The 21,845-nt window shown below is 48.5% G+C and overlaps 1 protein-coding gene across 9 annotated transcripts in view; it reads right to left on the bottom strand.

Moving 5' to 3' along the window:
• The window catches only part of CSDE1 (cold shock domain containing E1), a 1,051,746-nt gene that overhangs the window by 181,947 nt on the left and 847,954 nt on the right, over positions 1–21,845 (bottom strand). For all 9 annotated transcript variants that reach the window (XR_013594894.1, XM_078644375.1, XM_078644374.1 and 6 more), the window contains one exon: positions 12,429–12,533. Coding sequence is in view for 8 of the 9 variants with exons in the window: in XM_078644375.1 (XP_078500501.1) it covers positions 12,429–12,533 (105 nt within the window). In the remaining variant the exon portion in view is untranslated. The remainder of the gene's footprint in view (positions 1–12,428; positions 12,534–21,845) is intronic.

Raw genomic sequence — 21,845 nt, 5'->3', positions numbered from 1 at the left:
CATCCGGTGCCATCCTGGTGCCCACATAATCACTGGCTAGTGATTAAGAACGAAGTCCCCTCTGCTTTCAGGTCGTCTCCTTCACTGATCCAGCCTTGGATCACACCGAACTTCTTCACTGGTCGCCTGCCAGCAACTTCTTCTTTCAGGCTCCATAGACTCCAACGAGGATTCCCGACGTCTTTGGAACCCTATGCAGCCGCGGCCCCTGGGCTAGGTAACTTGAGTATTTCGGTACTCCAGCACAGGTTCACTATCCAAGTGTCCAGATCCTTTGTCGTTTTTAGTCTACCTAGTCGGATTCGTCCGGAAACAGTAACTTTAGAAACACTAGCATCCGTAGACTTCTTCCCGCATCCCGCGTGAGAGTGCACACTCTGCACCCAATCTCCCTAGGCCTCCTGCTCCTAACCTTAGGGTTCAGTAGTGTAGTCCTAGCGATCCTGAAGCCTCTGGGTCTTGTTACTTACCTGCTGGTATTTCGCATTCCACTTTTTGTGTATATGGTTTTTCGTGCCCCTCGGGCATTTGTGTAAATTGTGCAACTTGAAGTATTTTCTTAAGAGTTTTGTATAGTGCTTAGCTCCCTGACTCATAAAGAGTTCAGGGTAGATTTGTTATTAATAAATATCCTATATTTTTATAACAACTTGTGTGGTGTCCTTTCACTTGGTGTTCAAGGGGTATATGTGATGGTAAAACAGCTGGCTTAACACGCCCTCTAGAGTTTAGCCTAAAGACTGCTCTTGTCCACGCTACTAGGATAGCTGGTCTAATAAGGTTGACTTACAACCAATCATCAATAAGGGTTGTTTGGTATGATACAAAGTGATCACTAGAATAGTGAGCACTATATATCAGGCCAACTTCTCACAGGGTCCACGACCCCACCCTGCCCTGTTTGTTGCTGTACCACATGGCGGTGGTGTTGTCCGTGAAAACCTGCACTACACTCCCTCGGACAGAAGGGAGAAATGTCTTCAGTGCAAGCCGGATCGACCGCAGCTCCAGAAGGTTGATGTGGAGCCGGTACTCCGCCGGAGACCAGAGGCCTCTGATCTCTGCCTCTCCCATGTGGCCCCCCCAGCCCTGGAGGGACGCGTCCGTCACAACTACGTGCTCTGGTGGGGTAGGGAGAGGGATCTGCCGCTGACCCAATCGCGGTCCGTAAGCCACCACTGCAACTGTCGTGCAGTGCCCTCAGAGATCAAGACATGATCGGACAAGTTGCCCTGATGCTGGGCCCACTGAAACTTCAGGTCCCACTGCCGAGCCCGCATCCGCCACCGGGCGTGATGCACCAGAAGGATGCAGGAGGCCATCAGCCCCAGAAGCCGCAGCGTTAACCTGACCGAGACTCGGGATAAAGGCTAAAAGATCTGAATCAGAGCCTGAATATCCCGAACCCGCTGTTCGGAAGGATAAACCCAAAACTGTGCCGAGTCTAGAACCGTTACGATGAAGAGGAGCTTCTGAGAGGGACACAGGTGTGACTTCGGCACATTGATGAAGAACCCCAGCAGGTGCAGGAGGTCGGCCGTAGTCTGGTGGTGGCCGACAACTGTTTGGGGCGAGCCCGCCTTCAACAACCAGTGGTCGAGGTAGGGGAAGACTTAAACCCCTAACCTGCGCAGATGAGCTGCGACCACCGCCATCACTTCCGTGAACACCCGTGGGGCTCTGGTAAGGCCGAAGGGGAGCACAGTAAACTGAAAGTGCTCGTGGCCTACCGTGAACCGTTGGTAAAGCCGGTGGGCCGGCAGGACGGGGATGTGGAAATAGGCGTCCTGCAAGTCCAACGCTACCATCCGGTCTCCTGGGTCCAGGGCAGCTAGGACCTGAGCCAGTGTCAGCATTTTGAACTTCTCCTTCCGGAGGAAGCCGTTGACGTTCCGCAGGTCCAAGATAGGGCGTAGGCCCCCTTTGCCCTTCTTGGGTACCAGAAAGTAGTGGGAGTAACAACCACACACTACTTCTGGCCCAGGAACGCGCTCGATGGCCCCCTTGGCCAAGAGGGCCGTAACTTCCTCTTGCAGAAGTTTCAAGTGATCCCCCGAAACGCGGTGGTATTGAGGTGGCATGGCTGGAGGGGACGCCTCGAAGGGGAGGGAGCAGCCCCTTTGGACGATTTGCAACACCCACTTGTCCGATGTGACAGTGCGCCAGTGGTGGTGGTGATTGCGGACCCTGCCCCCCCACTGGCGTCACATGGGCCTAAAAGCACAGACTAGAAAGGTTTTGAGGCGGATGCTGCAGGGGCAAGTGTGGACTGGCCTCGCCGTTGTCCCCGACCGCCGCCACGGCAGTTTCCATGCCCGCCACCGCGCTGGATGGAACTCAGCGGCCCGTGGCTGGCAGGACGTGTGGGGGCGCCCCTTCCTTGGCCGCGAAAGGCAGCAGATTGTTGGCGTGGGGCCGAGAGGCCCAAGGTCTTGGCCGTAGCCCTTAAAGCGCTCAAGCGCATGGTCTGCCTTGTCCCCAAAGAGGCGACGGCCATCAAACAGCATGTCCATAAGGGTGTTTTGGACATCAGCCGAAAAGTTGGTGGACCTCAACCAGGCATGGCGATGAATCGCCACCGTCATTGCCATCGCTCTGCCCAGTGAGTCCGTGGTATCTAGCCCACACCGGATGGAATACCGCACTGCATCTCGCCCCTCCGCACGGGCTTGGGTGAGTTTAGTCCTGACCTCCTCCGGGCATTGTGGCAGCACATCCGCGACCGTGTCCCACAGAGTGTGGGTGTAACGGCCCAAGAGGCATGCGGTGTTGACTAACCGCAATCCTAAACTCAGGGAGGAGAATACCTTCTTTCCGTATTGCTCATACCTCTTGGATTCCCGATCGGGGGGGAGCCTCCGGGAATGCGGTCTGGGAGTTAGAGGCCTGGATGACCAAACTCTCAGGAGTGGGGTGGGTGGACAGGAAGCAAGGGTCGCCTGGAGCCGGCGCCTGGCCACGTTCCGGTCTACAGGCGCACCTGTAGCGGGCTTGGACCAAGTGCCCAGAAGAACGTCTGACAAGGCCTCATTAAACGGCAGCAGAGGCTCGGCCGAGCTTGCCTGCGGCTTAAAGACCTCAGTGAGGAGGTTAGTCCTCACGGCCGCGACGAGGAGCTTAAGACCCAAGGCCTTGGCAGCCCGCGTCAGCACCACACTATAGGCAGCCCCCTCCTCCATAGCCACGGTAGGAGGGGAGACAAAACCAGTGTCGGGCGAAGTGTCCAGACCACTGGCCTCCCCAAGCTCACCTGTCCAGTCCTGAGAAAACTGGCACTCGCGTGCCAGAGGGTCCTCGGACCCCTCCCAATCCCCCTCATCACCCATCGCCTGGTATTCAGGTGCAAAGGATGGGGCCGGGTCGTAGAAATAGAAGTCTCCAAGCGTCGTCGAATGCGGCGCTGCTCCGACGCCGGACCCGAATCGAGAGTAGGACCGGGGGCGACAACCTGGGGGCCCGCGAGGTCGTAAGGTCGAGCGGCGACGACCCGGGTCCGGAACCGGAGGGACCCTGTGCCGCCGGAATCAAAGTCGCCGACGGCGCCGAAGCACCCGGCCCGCGTGGGGACCCAGTCGGGAACGCCGGGCCCGAAGGCGCCGCGGAACCAGACGGAGGAGTGAGCGACCTCATGGCCATGAGGAAGGCCTCAATCTCCTCCGGCGTTGCGTCCTGCCCAGGGACCGGCGGGTGTGGAGCAGGCTGCGACGCCTGCGGCTCCGGCGGAGCGGCCAGGGCAGAGTCACCCGAACCCCCGGCCGCGTCGCATGAGCGTCGGGCGGAGTCGTAAGAGCGATGATGCCTCTTCGACTTCTTGTGCCTCTTACCTGAGGACTTCGAGCCCGAAGACTGGTGACTACTCCCGGAGCTATGATGACTACGACCCCGCGACCGGTCCCTCGACCTCCCCACGGACCGGGACCTCGAGCGGCGCGGGGCCGACTGCCGGAGCTCGAGTCGCTTGCGGGACCGCTCCCGTTTAGCTTTGGACATCAGGGCCCGTCAGTCGGAGCAGGACTTGTCGTTGTGGTCGGGGCCCAGACAGTGAAGGCACCAGCGATGGAGGACGGTAACCGACATCAGTCGGTTGCAGTCGACGCAGGGTTTGAACCCGGGCATCCCTACCGGCACCGTCGGAGTCGAGAGACTTCGAAAAATGACCAAAAAGGATCGAAAAAGTTAGTAAAGAATTTACTACGGGTACCACTTTTTTCCGGCGCAAAAGATGCAGACGACGGACGCGGAGACGCAGACGACGCCTACCGACGCGCAAGGGTACTGCTACCCAAAAGTTTCCGGGTCCAGTCTGACGCCTGGGGATATTCTAAGGTAAGGAATCTATCACTAACGTGTCTCTTTCAGATAAAGAGCACAGAACCTCAACGCCTTTAGCACGAGTAGTTAAGACATTTTATTTTTTTTAATTTGTGCACTACATAAATACCCTAAGGTGTCTTGCTGCAGTTTGTGAAAAAGGAGAGAAACGTTAGACTAAAAAGGTACAGAGTTAATTGTTAAAAAGTCAGGTTTTAAATGATTTCCTAAAAGACCATAAATTAGGACTATCTTTTGGAGTGAGGGGAAGTGAATTTAACAGTTTTGCTGTCCCTACAATGAAGCTTCTCCCGTCTAGAGATCTCTTTTGGTTCTGGGGACCTCTAAGAGCTTGGTAGTAGCCGATCTTAGATTACTTGATTGGAAATACCAGATGAAGCGATGTCTCAGATAGTCTGGACCAACATTATGCCACTGGAGTCCAGCTATCCTGGCTGATGAGGGCTGAAAGTGAAACCGGTCCTAGGATGCTTGTTTCCAGTCCAGGGAGGACCTGGCTTGGCAGTTCGGGCTGGACTGGTCCCATTGGGCGCTGGGTCAAGACTGGTTTGCATATGGCTGGGTCCTAACTGGAATGGCAAGGTGAGCAAAAGAATTATGGATTTAGGCCCAGATCTCTGTACAGGGGTGAATGTATGACATTGTTCTGCATTCTGTCCATCAATTGTTCTTTTTGCATTGGTCACCCCGAGTGGGATGGGTATGCCCAGACGTGCGTCATGTGCTCTCCATGCCAGTGGAATCAAACTATCCTGGCTGATGAGGGCTGAAAGCCCAAAACCGGTCCTTGGATGCTTGTTTCCAGTCCAGGGAGGACCTTGCCTGGCAGTTCGGGTGGACTGTTCCCATTGGGTGCTGGGTCAAGACTGGTTTGCATATGGCTGGGTCTAAACTGGAATGGCGAGCAAAAAAACGATGGATTTAGGCCCAGATCTCTGTACTGGGGTGAATGTATGACATTGTTCTGCATTCTGTCCATCAATTGTTCTTTTTGCACTTTAAAAGTAATGCATAATTATTTGAATGTAATCCTTTTGTCAATTAGGAACCAGTGTTTAGCAAAGCCCCGAGATACAGATTAGTGCTTAGGAATGCCCAGAAGAAGGTGAGACAATGCATTTTGTAGCATCCGTAGATTCTGCAGAAATCTTTTTTGATTATTTAGAAAATGCATTTCCATAATCAAATTTGGACAGTGCTAGGGCAGTCACCGCCGTCTTCTGGAGGTCATGTGAGATAAAGGGACAAATCTTCCTAATCATCTTTTGGACAGAAAAGACTGATAAAGACAATTAGTTGTCATAAAAGACTTGCACAACCAACCTCTTCGATCTGCGACACAGGAGCAAATATTTACTATCTCTTGAAGTTGGCCTTCTGTTTTACAGATCTTTAGATGGCTGGTGCAAAGGAAGGCTTGGTCTAAGCTAAAAAAAAAAAAAAAAAAAAAGGCCCTATTAAAGGGGAGGAGGATTGAAGGACTTACCCTAAGACTTCAAAGTCAGATTTCTTTTAACCAGGAGCTTAGCTGGAAGAGGCCTTTTTATCCATCAGAAGGGCAAATGAGAGCAAAAAAACAGAATCACTATCAGGAGAAGTGTTAAACACACTGCCATTTTGTTAGCCACAGAATCATGCCTGTACCACAGAATTAAGTCTAGAGAAAGCCAGGGCTTTGAACTCAGACCCCCAAACTCTTAACATTAGGTAGAAATGTTTTGGGCAACATTTTGGGTTAAGCAATAAATTAGTGACAGAAGCCCTGGTTTGTGACTGTGGAACTGCACAAAGCCTTAATTGTGACAAAGCAAACATTAATGCCGCACTGAAGTGGATAACTGACCTAGATTAAAAAAAAAAGCTGGCGGGTTCATGAGGCAAGAGGACACCAATATGCCATTGGAAGCTCTGCTATAAGGCAAAAACTAGACTTTCAATGCTACAAGAACCAGACAAGTATGTTTCATCTGCTTCTTGAATAATGCAACAAGTGCCTTGTCTCCTGAGCAACTCTGAGTAGAACATGGAAAAATCCTTTGGATTAAGGGTAAAAAATAAATTTAAAAAAACACAAAAAAAGGTTTTGTCACCCTGTTTATGGCTAGATTAGAACAAAGGTTCAGACGAAACTGCATACCAAAAATTGATTTGACAGCACATGCATGATGTAATGTGGTTATCAACAGCTACCCATGTCTTACAACACACCATGCTTTAAAGCCCCAAGTTTCCTAAGGCAACATACTGAGATAGAATACAAAGAGCAGAGAGTGGGAGAGAAGAAAATTCAGTGGAGGGCTTGACCCTGGCCCATCTTGGGTGCTGTAGGAAGCTGGCTCTGTATATATTATCCCAAAAAGAGTCATAGTGTGCACAGAGTACAGGAATCCCCCAAAGGTATAGCACAGGATAAAGTAGATAATACCTTACACTCAATTCAGTGGCAGCTGGGCTGAGCATTTAGGCTTATCAGAGTGTAGTGTGTATACATTTGTTGTACATACTCATTCCAGGCAGGAGAACACACAAGAATTACATGCACACAAAATACTTTACAGGTGCATGAAATTCTTTTCATTGTCAAAAGAGATACTTTGTAATATTCTCAGAATCCACACTTGGGGTAATACAGAGAAAACCAATGCAATCCTATGGGAGGAAAGACAGGTAAGTGATTTCAGGAAAGCACTCGCCATACGAGATCAGTCTTCAGAGTGTTTGACCAACATAGGGCAAGGGTCGGGCCACACTTGTGGTCGACCACTGGGTCGTACTGCACCACCAGCGGCATTGGGGCAGCTGGATGCAGAGGTCAGAGGGCCCATTCGTGTCTCAATTGACAGATCTACAAAGTGGTATGCATCTAAACCGTACATACAATCCATGCCGGTCGAACATATTGTGAGCTGTGATTTCTCGCACCTTTAAATTGTAGTTTTAGAAACGGAGTGCAATTTTACCCTTACTCAAAATATTGTACCCACATTCTGCATTTTCATAAGTGAATGTCATTATACTCAACACTGTGTAGGCAGAATAAATGATGGAGCTTATGAAACACACTCACATGCACATATTGTACTGCTGTACTAGTGCCTGTGTGCAATATTTAAACATGGAGGAGAAACAAAGGTTCAGCCTACTTAAGACTAAATTCTGTCTTGCCCCAGGGAAACCGTGGAGGGGCGTCGATTGTAGTCACACACTATAGGGAACAAACATGTTTTGCCGGTTGAGACACGTACCTTGTTGAAGTCGGTTCACAAAAGCGGAGCCCACCCGCGTTGTAACCAATACTCCCGTCATCATACTGCCTGCCTTCCCACCTAGGGAAACTCAAACACGGAAACCCGAGGATCCCTCGAGCGGGTCCCGGTGGCCTTTTAACCGGTTTGGAAAGGACGAGGCTCTTCCTGGAACGTGACGTGGTCATGTGTTAGCGTCAGGGGCGTGGCCACAGATTCTCTTTGTGTAGTTATTGACAAAGTTTTATTTAAAAAGGTAAATAAAATGTGAATAATCCATCTCCGGATTTAAATGATTTTGGAAATCATACTGCTAATGTGTGGAGGACGGCAGTTTCCCGATAAATGTATTAGGCATGTAAGTCAGAATGTTTAAGTTGTAGAATACATGGCGGGATCGGTACATTGTAAGGAATGTTGCGATAGCCTTAGTAATACGAGGGACGTGTCTATCTCTAATTGAACGTCTAGAGAGTGGTTTTGTTCATAAATAAACTCTAGAAAAAGGAATAATTCTCTTTTTTTTGCATGTCTCGGTTTATTTATTATTGTTTGGGGTAAACTCCCTCATTTGTTTATCGATTTATCTCAAGGGACTGGGAGTGTTCCCCATCGTAATAACCCTTTCTCTCGGTTTGTTAACGAAGTATAGGAAGAGAACAGCTGTGAGTATATTATTGACAAACATGGGGTAGAAACAAGGTGTATCTTTTACAAATGAGGAGGTAGATGACATCCTGGCAGTACCCCCCCGCCCTCTTTGCAGATGCTAGCATTGCACAGACAATAGCACAAACCACTGATTGGGACAAGCTAACATAACAGAAGAAGAATAGGATTAGGATGATACTACACAGTACTATATTGACTGAATACCTTAGAAACAATACTGTACCGAAAGGCCTAATTGTCACTAACGCACCCTGCATTTTTCTGGAAGACCCTGTGTTTGGGAAAGATTGGACCCAGATCGCGAGGCATTGCACCCGCGACTGGATTGTACGAATAATAAAAACTGCTGTGAGACTGTCTGAGGTCATGCTAGTGGAGATACAGCTTACAGTAAACAATTTTAAAACAACCATCACTACGTACAAAAGGAAAGTTGATGAGTTAAAGAAATAAACGACTACAAAGAAAATCTAACCCAACAAAAGGTCCCAAAATTCCAGAAAGACATCAAATTTTTTTCATATGTTAAGACATAACCCTACTCTGACCCGGACATTACACCTCCTGCTAAGACTGATAAATGTAGACTTCTCGGGAGAGGGCTCCTCGGTCAGCAGTGGATCAAGCACAGGTAGGGTGAGATGTTGACAGTGGGGGAGAAACAGAGCTCAAAATCCGCAGAACACTTGGTCCAATTTTAATGCCCCCCCATGATGGGTGGCTTTCCAGGCCCATTCAACCCACACAAAAAGTACCACATGTTTGGTTGGCAACGACCCTTCACACAACCTTTTCTACCCCAAAATACATTCAGGTCGCCTTTTTTAGAGAGGGGCAGGAGGGGAAAAGGCAGAAGGAGAGGACATAACCATGTACATTGGGAGGAGAACACAGTGGGAAATAACATGAGGAGCAAGACATGGGACCCACAGGTGGGGACGAGCAACAGCAGGGTTTAGTCACAAATTTGTCCACTAGGTCCTTAACCCCAACAGAAGAACGAGTCCTAAATAAAGGGCTGGGTTTTATCCCAACAGCCAGATTAGATACATTCGGTCTCCATTGTGAACTTGCCGAATTCTTTCGGAAGCTGAAGCTAAAACCTTTTTTGAGAGACTGAGTTAAAGTGAAAATATCTCTGACCAATGTGAGACAGGTTTACGTTTAAAGTCTACATTCCCCCCCGTAACTCGGTTACAGTGGACATGATGACATTTGAACAAGCTGTTTTTAACAACGTTGACAGATTTGAGGATAAACGGTTCTTCAATATGAGCAAAGAGGAGAATCTGTCTCTGGAAAAACGGAGAAATTGTGACACGATGGTCATAAAACAGGCAGACAAAGGGGGAGGAGTGGTGGTGCAGGACAAGATAGCCCACCAAACAGAATGTTGCCGTTTAATAACTGACAGAAGGAACTACACGTCTTTGACCACTAATCCTACACAGGAATTGAAAAAAGAAATACAATCTCTGGTGGACTCTGCTGAGGCCAGTGGATACATATCACGACCGGTGATAAAAAAAATTCCATATTTCTACACACTGCCCAAAATGCACAAACACAAAATCCTACCCCCTGGCAGACCAATCGTATTTGGGATAGGATCACTCCTCGAACGATTTTGTGATTTGTTTCTTAAAATCTTGGCGTATGGTACAGTGAGACTTACCTAAAGGATACCAAGAGTCTACTGAATCTCCTTAGGGACCTTACTGTGGAAGAGACAATAATTCTGGTTAGCTTCGATACTGAAAGACTCTATACCAGTCTTCCACAGGATGATACCTTGGAAGTACGGATGAAAGCCCTCGGAGACAGACTGGACATATAGAACACTAAGACATTTCATTCTTGAATGTGCCTCTTTGGCATTAAAAAGATTTTTTTTCGAATTCGAAGGAGACCTGTATCTCCAAACCAACCATGGGCAGCACTTTTGCTCCAAGTGTGGCAGATCTCCAAGTCTTCGATTTTGAGAAAAAATACATTTTAGGCGGGACCAATACTTTTTCCTCACACATCATTTTCTGTAAATGATATATTGATGACGTCCTTGTCATTTGGTCAGGACCCATGGAAAGTCTAACTGACTTTTTCACATGGATAAACACTTGTGATAACAATTTAAGGTTCAGACACTCAATGGACACCAACACCATGGCGACATTACAATTACAAAGGAGAAGGGCAGGTTGGAAACAAAGACTCACCAAAAACATATCGCTAAGTACAAGGGTTGAGAGCTTACACCCTGGGGCCTTGAGGGAAAATCTCCCGTATGGTCAGTACCTCGGCTGAGACTTAACTGTAGCAAGACCTCTGATTACCGAATCCAAGCAGAAGACCTTTCGTAGAAGTTAATTAACAGGTGATATCCGGATAAAATACTTAACACTTGTCAGAAACGTGCAATAAATCAACTCAGAGAAGCCCTCCTAGAGGACAGACCGGCAACGACAAAAGACATACCTTTAACATGTGTCACTACATACAGTACTGTCTAAAACCAGGTGACAGAATCCATTAATAAACACTGGAGAATCATCAAGCCGGACAATCTATGCTGGGAAAAAAACTATTTTATTAAAAAAAAATTGAGGAGTTTAAAAGATTCCCTTGTGGCTACCTGCACGAGAAAAGGGGAACAAGAGAACACAGCTACTGTACCAAACCCAGGGGGCCTACCTAACATCACAGGCCATTACCCTTGCAGGAATTGCAGTGTGTGCCATTTAACAACGGCAACTAAGACACTCAACCTGGAATCCGGAAAATCTGGACCCAAAGGGCACACACAAATTGAAATCGCATGAATATTGTATATCTTATAACATGCCCATGCAACCTACGATATGTAGGCATGACCGGAAGGAAAATCAAACAGAGGATTTGTGAGCATTGCAGCACTATCAGGTGCAAGAAAATCACGACTAAACTCACGGAACACTTCCTCCAGGCTAACCACACCACCGACATGAGGTGGACAGTTATATAACTAGTCAGAACCAGGGAACATATCCAACAGCGTTTGCTGGAGAAAGAACAGCGCTGGGTTTACAGACTGTCTACTCATAAGCAGGGTTTAAACAATAACATCCCGTGGAATTCATTGAAACTAAAGGAAATCACTTGTTCATGGGGCACTAAACCTCTCCACAAAGTTGGTTACTTGTTCTCCCAAAAAGTTATACATCCATTTACTGTTTTGTACAACTCTGTATTTCATGCTAATAAATTTGTTCAAATGCAAAAAAAATTGACCACACCACACATTTGAGTTTAACTTGCTTACTTAATTCAGGGGTTTCTAGAAAGTTTATTTATGAACAAAACCACTCTAGACGTTGAATTAGAGACTGACACGTCCCTCATATTACTAAGGGTATCACAACATTCCTTACAATGTACCGATCTCGCCATGTTTTCTACAACTTTAACATTCTGACTTACATGCCAAATACTTTTATCGGGAAACTGCCATCCTCCACACACATTGGAAGTATGATTTCCAAAATCATTGAAATCCTGACATGGACTATTTACATTATTTATATTTGTAACTAAAACTCTTCGTCAATAACCACACGGAAAGAATCTGTGGCCACTCCCCCTGACGCTAACATGTGATCACGGCATACAGGAAGTGCCTAGTCCTTCCCAAACCAGTTAACAGGCCACTGAGACCCGCTCAGAGCGATCCTCAGGTTTCTGTGTGGCTTTTCCTCAGGTGGGAAGGCGGGCAGAATGGTTTGATGACGTGTCTCAACCGGCATAGTATAGGTTTGTTCCCTATAGTGTTTTACTACAACTGACGCAGCCCCCCCCCCCCCCCCACGGTTTCCATGGGGCAAGACAGAATTTAGTCTTTAGTAAGCTGAACCTATGTTGCTCCTCCATGTTTGTTAATTATTGCACATAGGCACTAGTAGAGCAGTGCGATATGTGCATGTGAGCGTGTTTCATAAGCGCCACCATTTATTCCACTTACACAGCGTTGAGTAGAATGACACTGATATTTTGAATATGATTATGCTGCAATTTTTTGAAAAAGCCTATTTCCTAAGTACAAGAAACTGCATCATGCGCAAATAACCTATACATGACCTTTGCTGATGTCAATATATTTTTTTTTAAATCCCCAATTCCACCATACATAAGAAGAAAAGTACATACGTTCTGGTTTGGCAATTTCAATGCCAACATCTGTGGCTGCTTCAGGGTTTTCTGGGTTGGCTTCCAGGGATTCTTCAGATAGCTCCTCACTGGTCTTTTGCTTTTCTGTAGAAGAATTTCAATTAAAATGGTGCTTCCATAAGTTATGTTTTAATGTTTTACAATTTATTGCAGCTGGTATGTATGCAGGTATGCATGGCTATTTATACAGCGTGAACCTAGCCTGGAAGCAACGGAGCACTGTACATTACAATTAAGGGGCGGGGGTTTGAATATCTTCAAGATTGCGTAAATCAAGTGGGGATTAAATAAATACATTTCATAAATTACATTTCACATTTTCTAAGATTGTAAAATTGATCAAGAGTGTTGACATTTATTTAAAATCAATTTACCAAAAGCTGATGAATGTTCATACAACTGCTAAGAATCTAATTTAAAGATGGACTAAGTCCCAGGCAGGTATTGTTAGGCTCTGCTGCCCTGATTATTGTTTCAGGCCTATGAATATGTTACATACCTGTAAGTGCTGGTACTGCATCATAGGAACCTTCATTAAGTCAAATGCGCGAATAATTCCCAGCCGTTTGCGCAGACTCCGGAGCACCATTTAAAAGTGAATTCTTATTTACAGCATCAAGGAATGTCTTTATTCTTTGAAGTATATCTGTTTTTAAGTTTGTAAACTTCTGCCGTTTTTCATGAATGTTCAGTTAGAAAAAACCAGTTTCAAAAATAAAAAACTTTACTGTAGCATAGAAAACATAGCACAAAGGTGCTATAAGGAGAAGCACAGATGTCTAAATATGTAGTTTGTCGGGTTACATTTAACATACTGAAAAAGGAGCCTATCCCTTTAAGCACCTGGGAGGCACCCCTATCCAGTATGTCTTGTCCTGGCAGTTGCCTCTCTCACTCAGTTCTTTTATCAGGGAACAGTAAACAGAGAAGGTATGTAATGAATATGCTACTTACCAGTATGCATCTGTTCTTGGCATGTAGGGCTGCTAACATTCATATCTTAGCATTAGATCGCCGCCTAGTGTTGGGTCCGGATGATCGCACATTGTTGTCCTGGAAGAGTCTTCGAAGTATCCTGAGATAGGTGGCTCCTCCCCTGGACTACAGTGCGCATGGGCATCGGCTCCATCCCCAGATTGTTTTTCGCCATTGTGGCAGAAGATGGAGTGAAAAGTGTAAAGGATGTCCATGCTAATGATTGAATACAATAGTATATCTGCAGCTGCGACAGGCACCGGGGAGGAGGGTGGGCGATATGAATGTTAGCAGCCCTACATGCCAAGAACAGATGCATACTGGTAAGTAGCATATTCAGTTCGAGGCATGTGGGCTGCTAAATTCATATCTTAGCATAGAATACATAGCAGTCCCTCCATTAGCGGCGGTTGCCTGTGCCAGCTGCAGAAACCTGAAAAAGTGTCTTGAGAACAGCCTGTCCTACAGCAGCTTGCTGCTTGGAATGCACATCAACACAGTAGTGTTTTGTAAAGGTATGTGGGGTAACCCACGTGGCTGCTCTGCAAATGTCTTCTAAAGGAATGTTCCCCAGGAAAGCCATGGATGCCCCCAATTTGCGTGTGGAGTGCGCCCTTGGGGGTATCGTTAAAGTGCGCTTGGCCTTTTGATAACAGATTTGGATGCACTTAACAATCCACCTGGCTATTCCTGCTTTGGAAATAGGGTTGCCTTTGTGCTGTGGTGAGAAGGCAACAAAAAGTTGTTTTGTTTTCCTAAAGGGTTGTGTTCTGTCTATGTAGTACATCAACGCCCTCCGTACGTCTAACGTATGGAGCATTCTTTCCGCTACCGTTTGTGGGTTTTGGAAGAATGCCGGTAAGTCAATAGTTTGGTTGAGATGAAACTGTGACACCACCTTCGGAAGGAATTTGGGGTTAGTACGTAGCACTACCCTATTTGGATGAATCTGAAAGAATGGCTCTTGGATTGTGAGCGCTTGCAGCTCACTAACGCGCCTCAGTGACGTAATAGCAATGAGGAAAGCTACTTTCCACGTTAGGAACTGGAGTTCACATGAGTGCAGTGGCTCAAAGGGTGGTCCCATCAGTCTGGTGAGGACCACATTGAGGTTCCACACCGGAGCTGGCGGTGTTCTTGGGGGAATGACTCGTTTCAGACCTTCAAGGAAAGCTTTAATGGCAGGCACCCTGAAGACAGAGAGATGCTGCCTATTCTGAAGATAAGCTGCGATGGCGGATAGATGTATCCGAATAGAAGTGAACGCTAGATTGCACTTGTAAAGATGTAGCAGATAGCAAATAATGTTAGGGATAGATGCATCTAGCGGGTTGATGTCATTGGCTGTACAGTAAATGACAAAACGCTTCCATTTTGCAGCATAGCATGCTCTGGTAGTCGGTTTTCTTGCCTCCTTGATGATGTCCATGCATTCTGGAGGTAGGTGGAGGTATCCAAACTCTAGGACTTCAGGAGCCAGATCGCCAGGTTGAGCTGTTGCGGATCTGGATGCTGAATGTCTCCATGGTTCTGCGTCAAAAGTCTGGGCGTGAGGCGCAGCCTTTGATGCGGCACCACCGAGAGTTCGAGGAACGTGGTGTACCATGCTTGGCGCGCCCACGTTGGAGCAACCAGGATGAGAGTCATCGAGTGCTGCCTTAGCTTTTTTGCCACCAGCGGTATCAGAGGGGCTGGCGGAAAAGCGTACGCAAATCTGCCTGACCAGTTCATCCATATCGCATTCCCTTGCGACTGTGGGTGTGGGAACCTGGCGGCAAAGTGTTGGCATTTTGCGTTTTCGTTTGTGGCAAACAGGTCTATCTCCGGATGACCCCACTGCTGGAAGTACGGGCGGAGTACAGATGGGTGTAACTCCCACTCGTGCATTTGATGGCTGTATCTGCTGAGCAGATCCGCCATCTGATTGTCCTTGCCCGGGAGGTGTTCTGCCATGAGGAAAATGTTCCTCTGAATGGCCCACTTCCACATGCCCTGAGCTAGATGAGACAGCTGTGGCGAGTGGGTGCCCCCCTGCTTTTGAATGTAGTACATCGCGGTCATGTTGTCCGTCCGGACTAACACTACCTTGTTGCACAGATGTACAATGAAGGACTTGAGTGCCATGAAGATTGCCATCAGTTCCAGATAGTTGATGTGCATCTTCTGTTGCTGCGTCGTCCGTAGTCCCTGCACCGTGTAAGTGAGCAGATGAGCTCCCCATCCCTGGAGAGATGCGTCCGTTGTCAGGATAATCTGTGGCACTGGCTCCTGGAACAGTCGGCCCTTGCAAAGGTTGTGTGGAGTCCACCAATGCAGAGAGTCGTATGCCCGACTGGTAACCAACACTAGGTCTGTCAATTGTCCCTGAGCCTGTGTCCACTGATTTGCTAAGCACTCCTGGAGCGGACGCATATGTAGACGTGCGTGAGGGACTATGAAGATGCAGGAGGCCATCATGCCAATCAACTGCATGAACACTCTCGCTGGAAGCGAGTGTTGTGGTCTGAACTTTTGGATTAGCGACTGCATGCTGTCTATCCTGACTTGGTTTGGCTGGGCCATGGCCGTCAGGGTATTGATTGTCGCACCTAGAAACTGCCGGACATGCGCCGGCTGAAGATGCGACTTTGGGTAGTTCAACGAGAAGCCCAGATCGTGAAGGAGGTGAATGGTAGTCGACATGTCCGCGGCGCACTGTTGTTCCGACTTGGCTTGAACGAGCCAGTCGTCTAGGTAGGGGTAGACATGGATGTTCTGCCTCCTGAGGTGCGCCGCCACTGTCGCCAGACACTTGGTAAACACTCTTGGGGCTGTGGTCACTCCGAAGGGTAGGACCTTGAACTGATAATGTTTGCCTTGGATAGTGAATCTGAGGTATTTTCTGTGGGACGGGTGTAGTGGGATGTGGAAATAAGCATCCTTGAGGTCTAAGGTTGCTAAGAAGTCCCCTTGTTTTAGCAAGGGAAGAATCTGTTGCAGTGTAAGCATATGGAAATGTTCTGATAGTATATACAGGTTGAGGGGACGCAGATCTAGAATGGGTCTGAGAGATCCGTCCTTCTTTGGAATAAGGAAGTACAGGGAATATACCCCTGTGCCCTCCTCCTCCACCGGCACGAGCTCGATAGCGCCTTTTTGCAGCATCACCACTACTTCCTGCTGCAATAAGTGCAAATGCTCTGCGGACATAGGCCGTTGCCTTGGTGGAATGTTGGGTGGAGTGGACTTTAACTCTAGACAATAACCGTACTGGACAAGTTGTCGCACCCACCTGTCTGTGGTGATGTTTCTCCAGACGGGCAGGAACTGCTGTAGTCTCCCCCCGACAGGTGTTAGGTGGTCGGGGGGCAGTGACAGAGAGTCACTGTTTGTTTGGGGCAGAGGAGCGGGAGTTGTTGTTTCCTTTTCCACGTCCTCTGGTACTGTTTCCTCGGTAACCCCCTTTGTTTTGCTTGGGGTACGAGGATTGTGCTCCACCTCTGGAGAATTGTGACTGTTGACCCATCTGTCCTCTGGTGACTCCACGTGCACCTGAGCGACGAAAATTGTTGCCACGAAACTGTTGTGATTGTAGGGCCCCCATAGACTTAGCAGTTTCGGTGTCTTTCTTAATTTTTTCTAGTGTGGTGTCCACATCTGGACCAAACAGTCTATCAGGATTGACTGGCTGATTAAGAATGGTTGTCTGAATGTCAGGTTTAAACCCCGATATGCGGAGCCACGCCTGTCGTCTCAGCATGACGCTAGTGTTAATGGCCCTAGCTGCTGTGTCTGCGGCATCAAGTGCACACTTTATGGCTGCGTTGGAGATCAGTTTTCCCTCTTCTATAAGCAGTTTGGTGCCCTCTTGAAACTGCGAAGGCAGGTGTTCTAAAACCCGCTCTAGGGTGTCGTAATGCGCCCTATCATAACGTGCCAAGAGTGCTTGTGTATTTGCAATACGCCAAAAATTGGCAGCCTGTGCAGCTACTCTTTTGCCTCCTGCCTCTAGCACTTTGGACTCCTTATCCGGGGGAGGAGCTTCACCCGTTGTTTGGGAGTTGGCCCTTTTGCGGGCATTTGCGACCACCAGTGAGTCAAGCGGCAACTGTCCCCGAATGTATGCAGGGTCTGCAGGTGCTGGTCTGTATTTCTTTTCGATACGTGGATTGACCACTCTCGCCCTGGTAGGTTCCTTAAAGATGTCCGCAGCATGTTTGAGGACCCCTTTGAGCATAGGCAGTGTCTTTACTGTCCGTTCAGAGACTGAAAAAGTGTCAAATAGAAAGTCTTCTTCTACTGGGTCAGCATGCATGTCCACATCATGATTAGCAGCTGCCCGTTCAATGAGTGCATGAAAACCTGCAGAATCTTCTGTTGGGGATGCACGTGCAGTGAAAGGCTGTGGGTCTTGCCCCACATCTTGGGTGCCTTGGTCACCAATGTCATCATATGAATCCGGCTGTGCATCTGGTTCATTGATGGGGAAAGTGTATTGGTCATCTTCAACATATCCTTCACCCTCAGAGTGTTCTGGGGAAGGAGTTGGGCTCCTTCTTGGAGGAGGCTGGATAGGTTCCATGAGGCCTGAAGCGTCTTCAGGAAGCCTTTTCTTCTTCAGGGGGATAACATAGGAGTCCACTGGCTGTGAAGTGATCCTCCTCTTATAAAGGGTCAATTTGCCCGTGTCTGCGTCGATAAAACGCTCCGAATCCTCTTCAGAGTCGAGTACCCGACTTGAAAGTGCCCCTGCCGTCGAAGAATCCGACTTCTTTGGCGTCGATTTTGTTGAAAAGGCCTTCGGCGTCTCTTTTGGCGGCAGAAGGAAGAGAAGTTTACCCGCAGGCTTCACCGGAATGTCCATCGGCTTCTGTGGCGATGGCATCGGAGCCGGCGTAGCAGAGGCCTTCTCCCTGATTCTCTGTAGTGAAGCGCCGACGAGGGACGCGTCACTTACAGCGGCCCTTGGCGCCGACGAGGAGGTCTTGACCTTGCCCTCGGATCCGACGTCCTGTTGGCCCTTCTGAGTCTTGGACGACGATGCCACAGCCGCCGACCCAGAGTCCTTGGACCGATGCGCAGATGTGCCAGCCTTCGATCCGTGTGATTTTGTCGGCTCCATCACCACCACGCGTCCGACTAACGGAGTCCCAGTCGGAACCGGAGCCGTGTCGCTGGCTTTAGCGGGCTTTGACGGCGTCGCAGCGGTTGACCCGTGCCGACCACCCTTTTTAGAGGATCCCTCCTCTGGCGCCGATTTCGACCCTGTGGAATCGACAGATTTCTTCGACTTTTGTGGACCGGAGGTCGACGGAGTCGATGAAGCAGCGGGTGTCGTTGTTTTTGGTGGTACGGCCGCCATCTTAGGGTCGTTCGAATCGATAAGTTTCGGGTCGGCCATTTTAGGTGTAGTCGATACCGAAGGTTTCAGTTTCGGTTTCGATACGGGCTGCGCAGCAAGTATGTCCGTGGCCGGGCCTGAAGGCGGGGCCGAGGCTTGCGGTACGGGGTCTTGGGTAAGGCCGACAGGCGATCCCGTGACCCGATCTTGATCTTCGTAACCTTCGGGGCATAGCTCGTCCCCTGAGCTATCTTCCGCGGCCCCATAAATCTCTTCGACGTCCCCTACCTCGTCGACGTATTCAAGGCCTTGATCCACGACTCCGTCGTCGTCTTCCGGATCTGCCTCGACCTCCGTCTCGGGCGGGGAGATTTGAAGATGATGGCTCTGGTCCTCCTCTTCTCGGTCGCCGAAGATGTTTTCTGGAGCCGGGGCCGCTTGTCTGGCCTCAAGGCGCACCGCGCGCCGAAGCTTGAGTGTCTTCTTTGACCTGAATTTTGCGCAGGCCCTGCAGTTGTCTTCGTTATGGTCTGGTGAAAGGCATTTGTTACAGACCGGGTGCACGTCGATATGTGGGTATTTGGACCCACAGAGCGGACAGTACTTAAACGGACTCCGCTTCATGCTGGAAAGTTGCGTCGTGTCGCGATGAGAAGGCCTCGATGTCCGAAGAGTGCAAGCACTCCGTTGATTCCGACTCCAAGAGACGGAAGAACTCGAGACCGTGCGCAAACAATACCGACGCAAAGAATACAAGGCCTTTTGGCCGTAAAAAGTTAGTTTTTCTCGGTTCCGACAGAGAGACGTCGAGACCGCATCCGAACCCAATGGCGGAAAAAAACAATCTGGGGATGGAGCCGATGCCCATGCGCACTGTAGTCCAGGGGAGGAGCCACCTATCTCAGGATACTTCGAAGACTCTTCCAGGACAACAATGTGCGATCATCCGGACCCAACACTAGGCGGCGATCTAATGCTAAGATATGAATTTAGCAGCCCACATGCCTCGAACACATATGGATAACTATAAATCAGTATACACCAACAGCCAAGGAGAAGGGTGGGTAATTTATGATGAGTTAAATGAAGATTCCTACGATGTAGAACCAGGACTACGGTAAAGTAACCCTTTTCTTCTGCATTGTAGGATCTTCGTCGATTGTCAAATACCTGGACAGTGCTCTTTTTTGACATGGTCACTCCCCACTTATTACCTGGTCTTCGATCGAATTTTGACAAGAAAAGCACTGGGTTCCTGCTAACTAGGTCCCAATACCAGATCTCTATACCAAAAATCTGTACAATCGATACCCCAATTAGCAATATCTTTAGCAGCCCTGTAGGTCCCCTACTAAATGGTACCCCAGGGTCCCCAAGGGTTGCAGAATGTATTGTACCACCTTAAGGGACCCTCACATAACTCATGCAGACTGCCATAACCGGTTGAATGTCTTCGTGCAGACGAAAGTGAAAACACAACATGGCACATATATGGGAGAGGTGTGGCGCAGCAGCCAGGGTGTCTGACTCCGGAGTGCAGGGCTCACAGTTCGATCCCCAACGCCAGAGTCAGACCAGCTCAGCATCATGTAACTCTGGCAATTGCTCACTTTATCTCCCCAACAGCCCCCAGAGCCTTGAGATCCTTAGGGGTGATTATTTCACACTTTACAAATACTGGGACATTATGCCTAAAGACACTGCATGCAGAATAGAGGTCACCCCTACAGCAGGCCTTACAGCCCTAAGGCAGGGTGCCCTATGCTACATGTGTGGACATATCTTCATGAGCAGATATGCCCCTGTGCTGGCCAATCCAATTACTGTCAGTAAAAGTGACCAAGGAAGCCATTTTAAATACATGTGCTGGACACTGTTGGAAAACAAGTTTACCAGCTACATGAAGGCTTCACTGAAAGCAAAGGTATTTGATATCAAACATCTTGTATTAATAAACCCACACTGATTCCAGTGATGGATTTATGAAAACAAGCCTGCTGAGGGGACCTACTGACTACTAGCGTGCTGACTGACTGGTTCGGACCAGCCTGCCACCACAGACAGGTTTCTAAACCCCCCAGGGGGTGAATGCCCAACCAGAAACAAAGCCTTCTCTGGGAGAGGGTGATTTACACCCCCTACAGCAGGATGACTGGTAAATCAGCATTCCATGGCCAGGATCTTCAAAGAACCAGCAGTCTTTGGTATGCAAATCTGGCTTCCCTGTGAGGGATGCCATACCCCTAACCAGGGCCTTTTTGGTGCCTGGACAGGCAGGAAAATTAGTAGAGAAAGAGGTGTATTCGCCTTCAGGCGAATTACACCCCTAAGGTGGGCTATCCTATGTGGACAACACATTTCAGAGTTTGCCATCTTTGTGATAGGACAGGGCTGTGCTGACTTTCCACAGGAAGTGGTCATAAAGGGGGCGTAGTGACCCCAGTGCTAAGTATCCCAATGGCTACTACCCTACGCTTCTCTAACACCTCTAAATTAAGTATTTAGCCGACCCCCTGGCACCAGAAAGTCAGATCCTGCCTACTTGAAAGAAGACTGACACTAAAGAGTTGCAAGAACAGAAGACTAGCCATTGAATTGGCACCAACCCAGCCAACACATTTTCTTGACCTCGGTTGGGATGATGACCATTCTAGGTACCCCATAAATAGAAGCACTTCCATTTGAAAGTGTATATCTTCCTGGTAGAAAGCCTTCTAGACGCTTTCAAGATATCCATATAATGTCTTGTGAAAGGCCTAAGTGTTATGTTATGTTAATTGTGATTTGTAGAACGCTTAACACCGACAGGTCTCTAAGCGCTGCGAGAAGATTAGCTATAGTCCCAAGAGTGAATGTTAGCCTCTGAGTGGTCTGTGTTATGCCCAGGCTTCTGTGAAGAGCAGAGTCTTCAGTTTCTTCCTGAATGGAAAGTGTTTTTTTCGGACCGGAGGCGGCCTGGCAGCCTATTCCTAAGTTGCGGGATGAGGACAGAAAAGGCTCGCCCACCTTTAGTTGTGTAGTTAAACTGTGGACAGGTTAGTAGGCCATCCGTGTAATACCTTAAGGTGCAGCCGGGGGGACATATTTCCCCAAGTGTTCAT

The sequence above is a fragment of the Lissotriton helveticus genome, chromosome 5_1 (assembly GCF_964261635.1).
Source record: "Lissotriton helveticus chromosome 5_1, aLisHel1.1, whole genome shotgun sequence".
Lineage (NCBI taxonomy): Eukaryota > Metazoa > Chordata > Amphibia > Caudata > Salamandridae > Lissotriton > Lissotriton helveticus.
The sequence above is the reverse complement of the archived record's forward strand: the minus strand, read 5'-3'. Positions and strand labels throughout refer to the sequence as shown.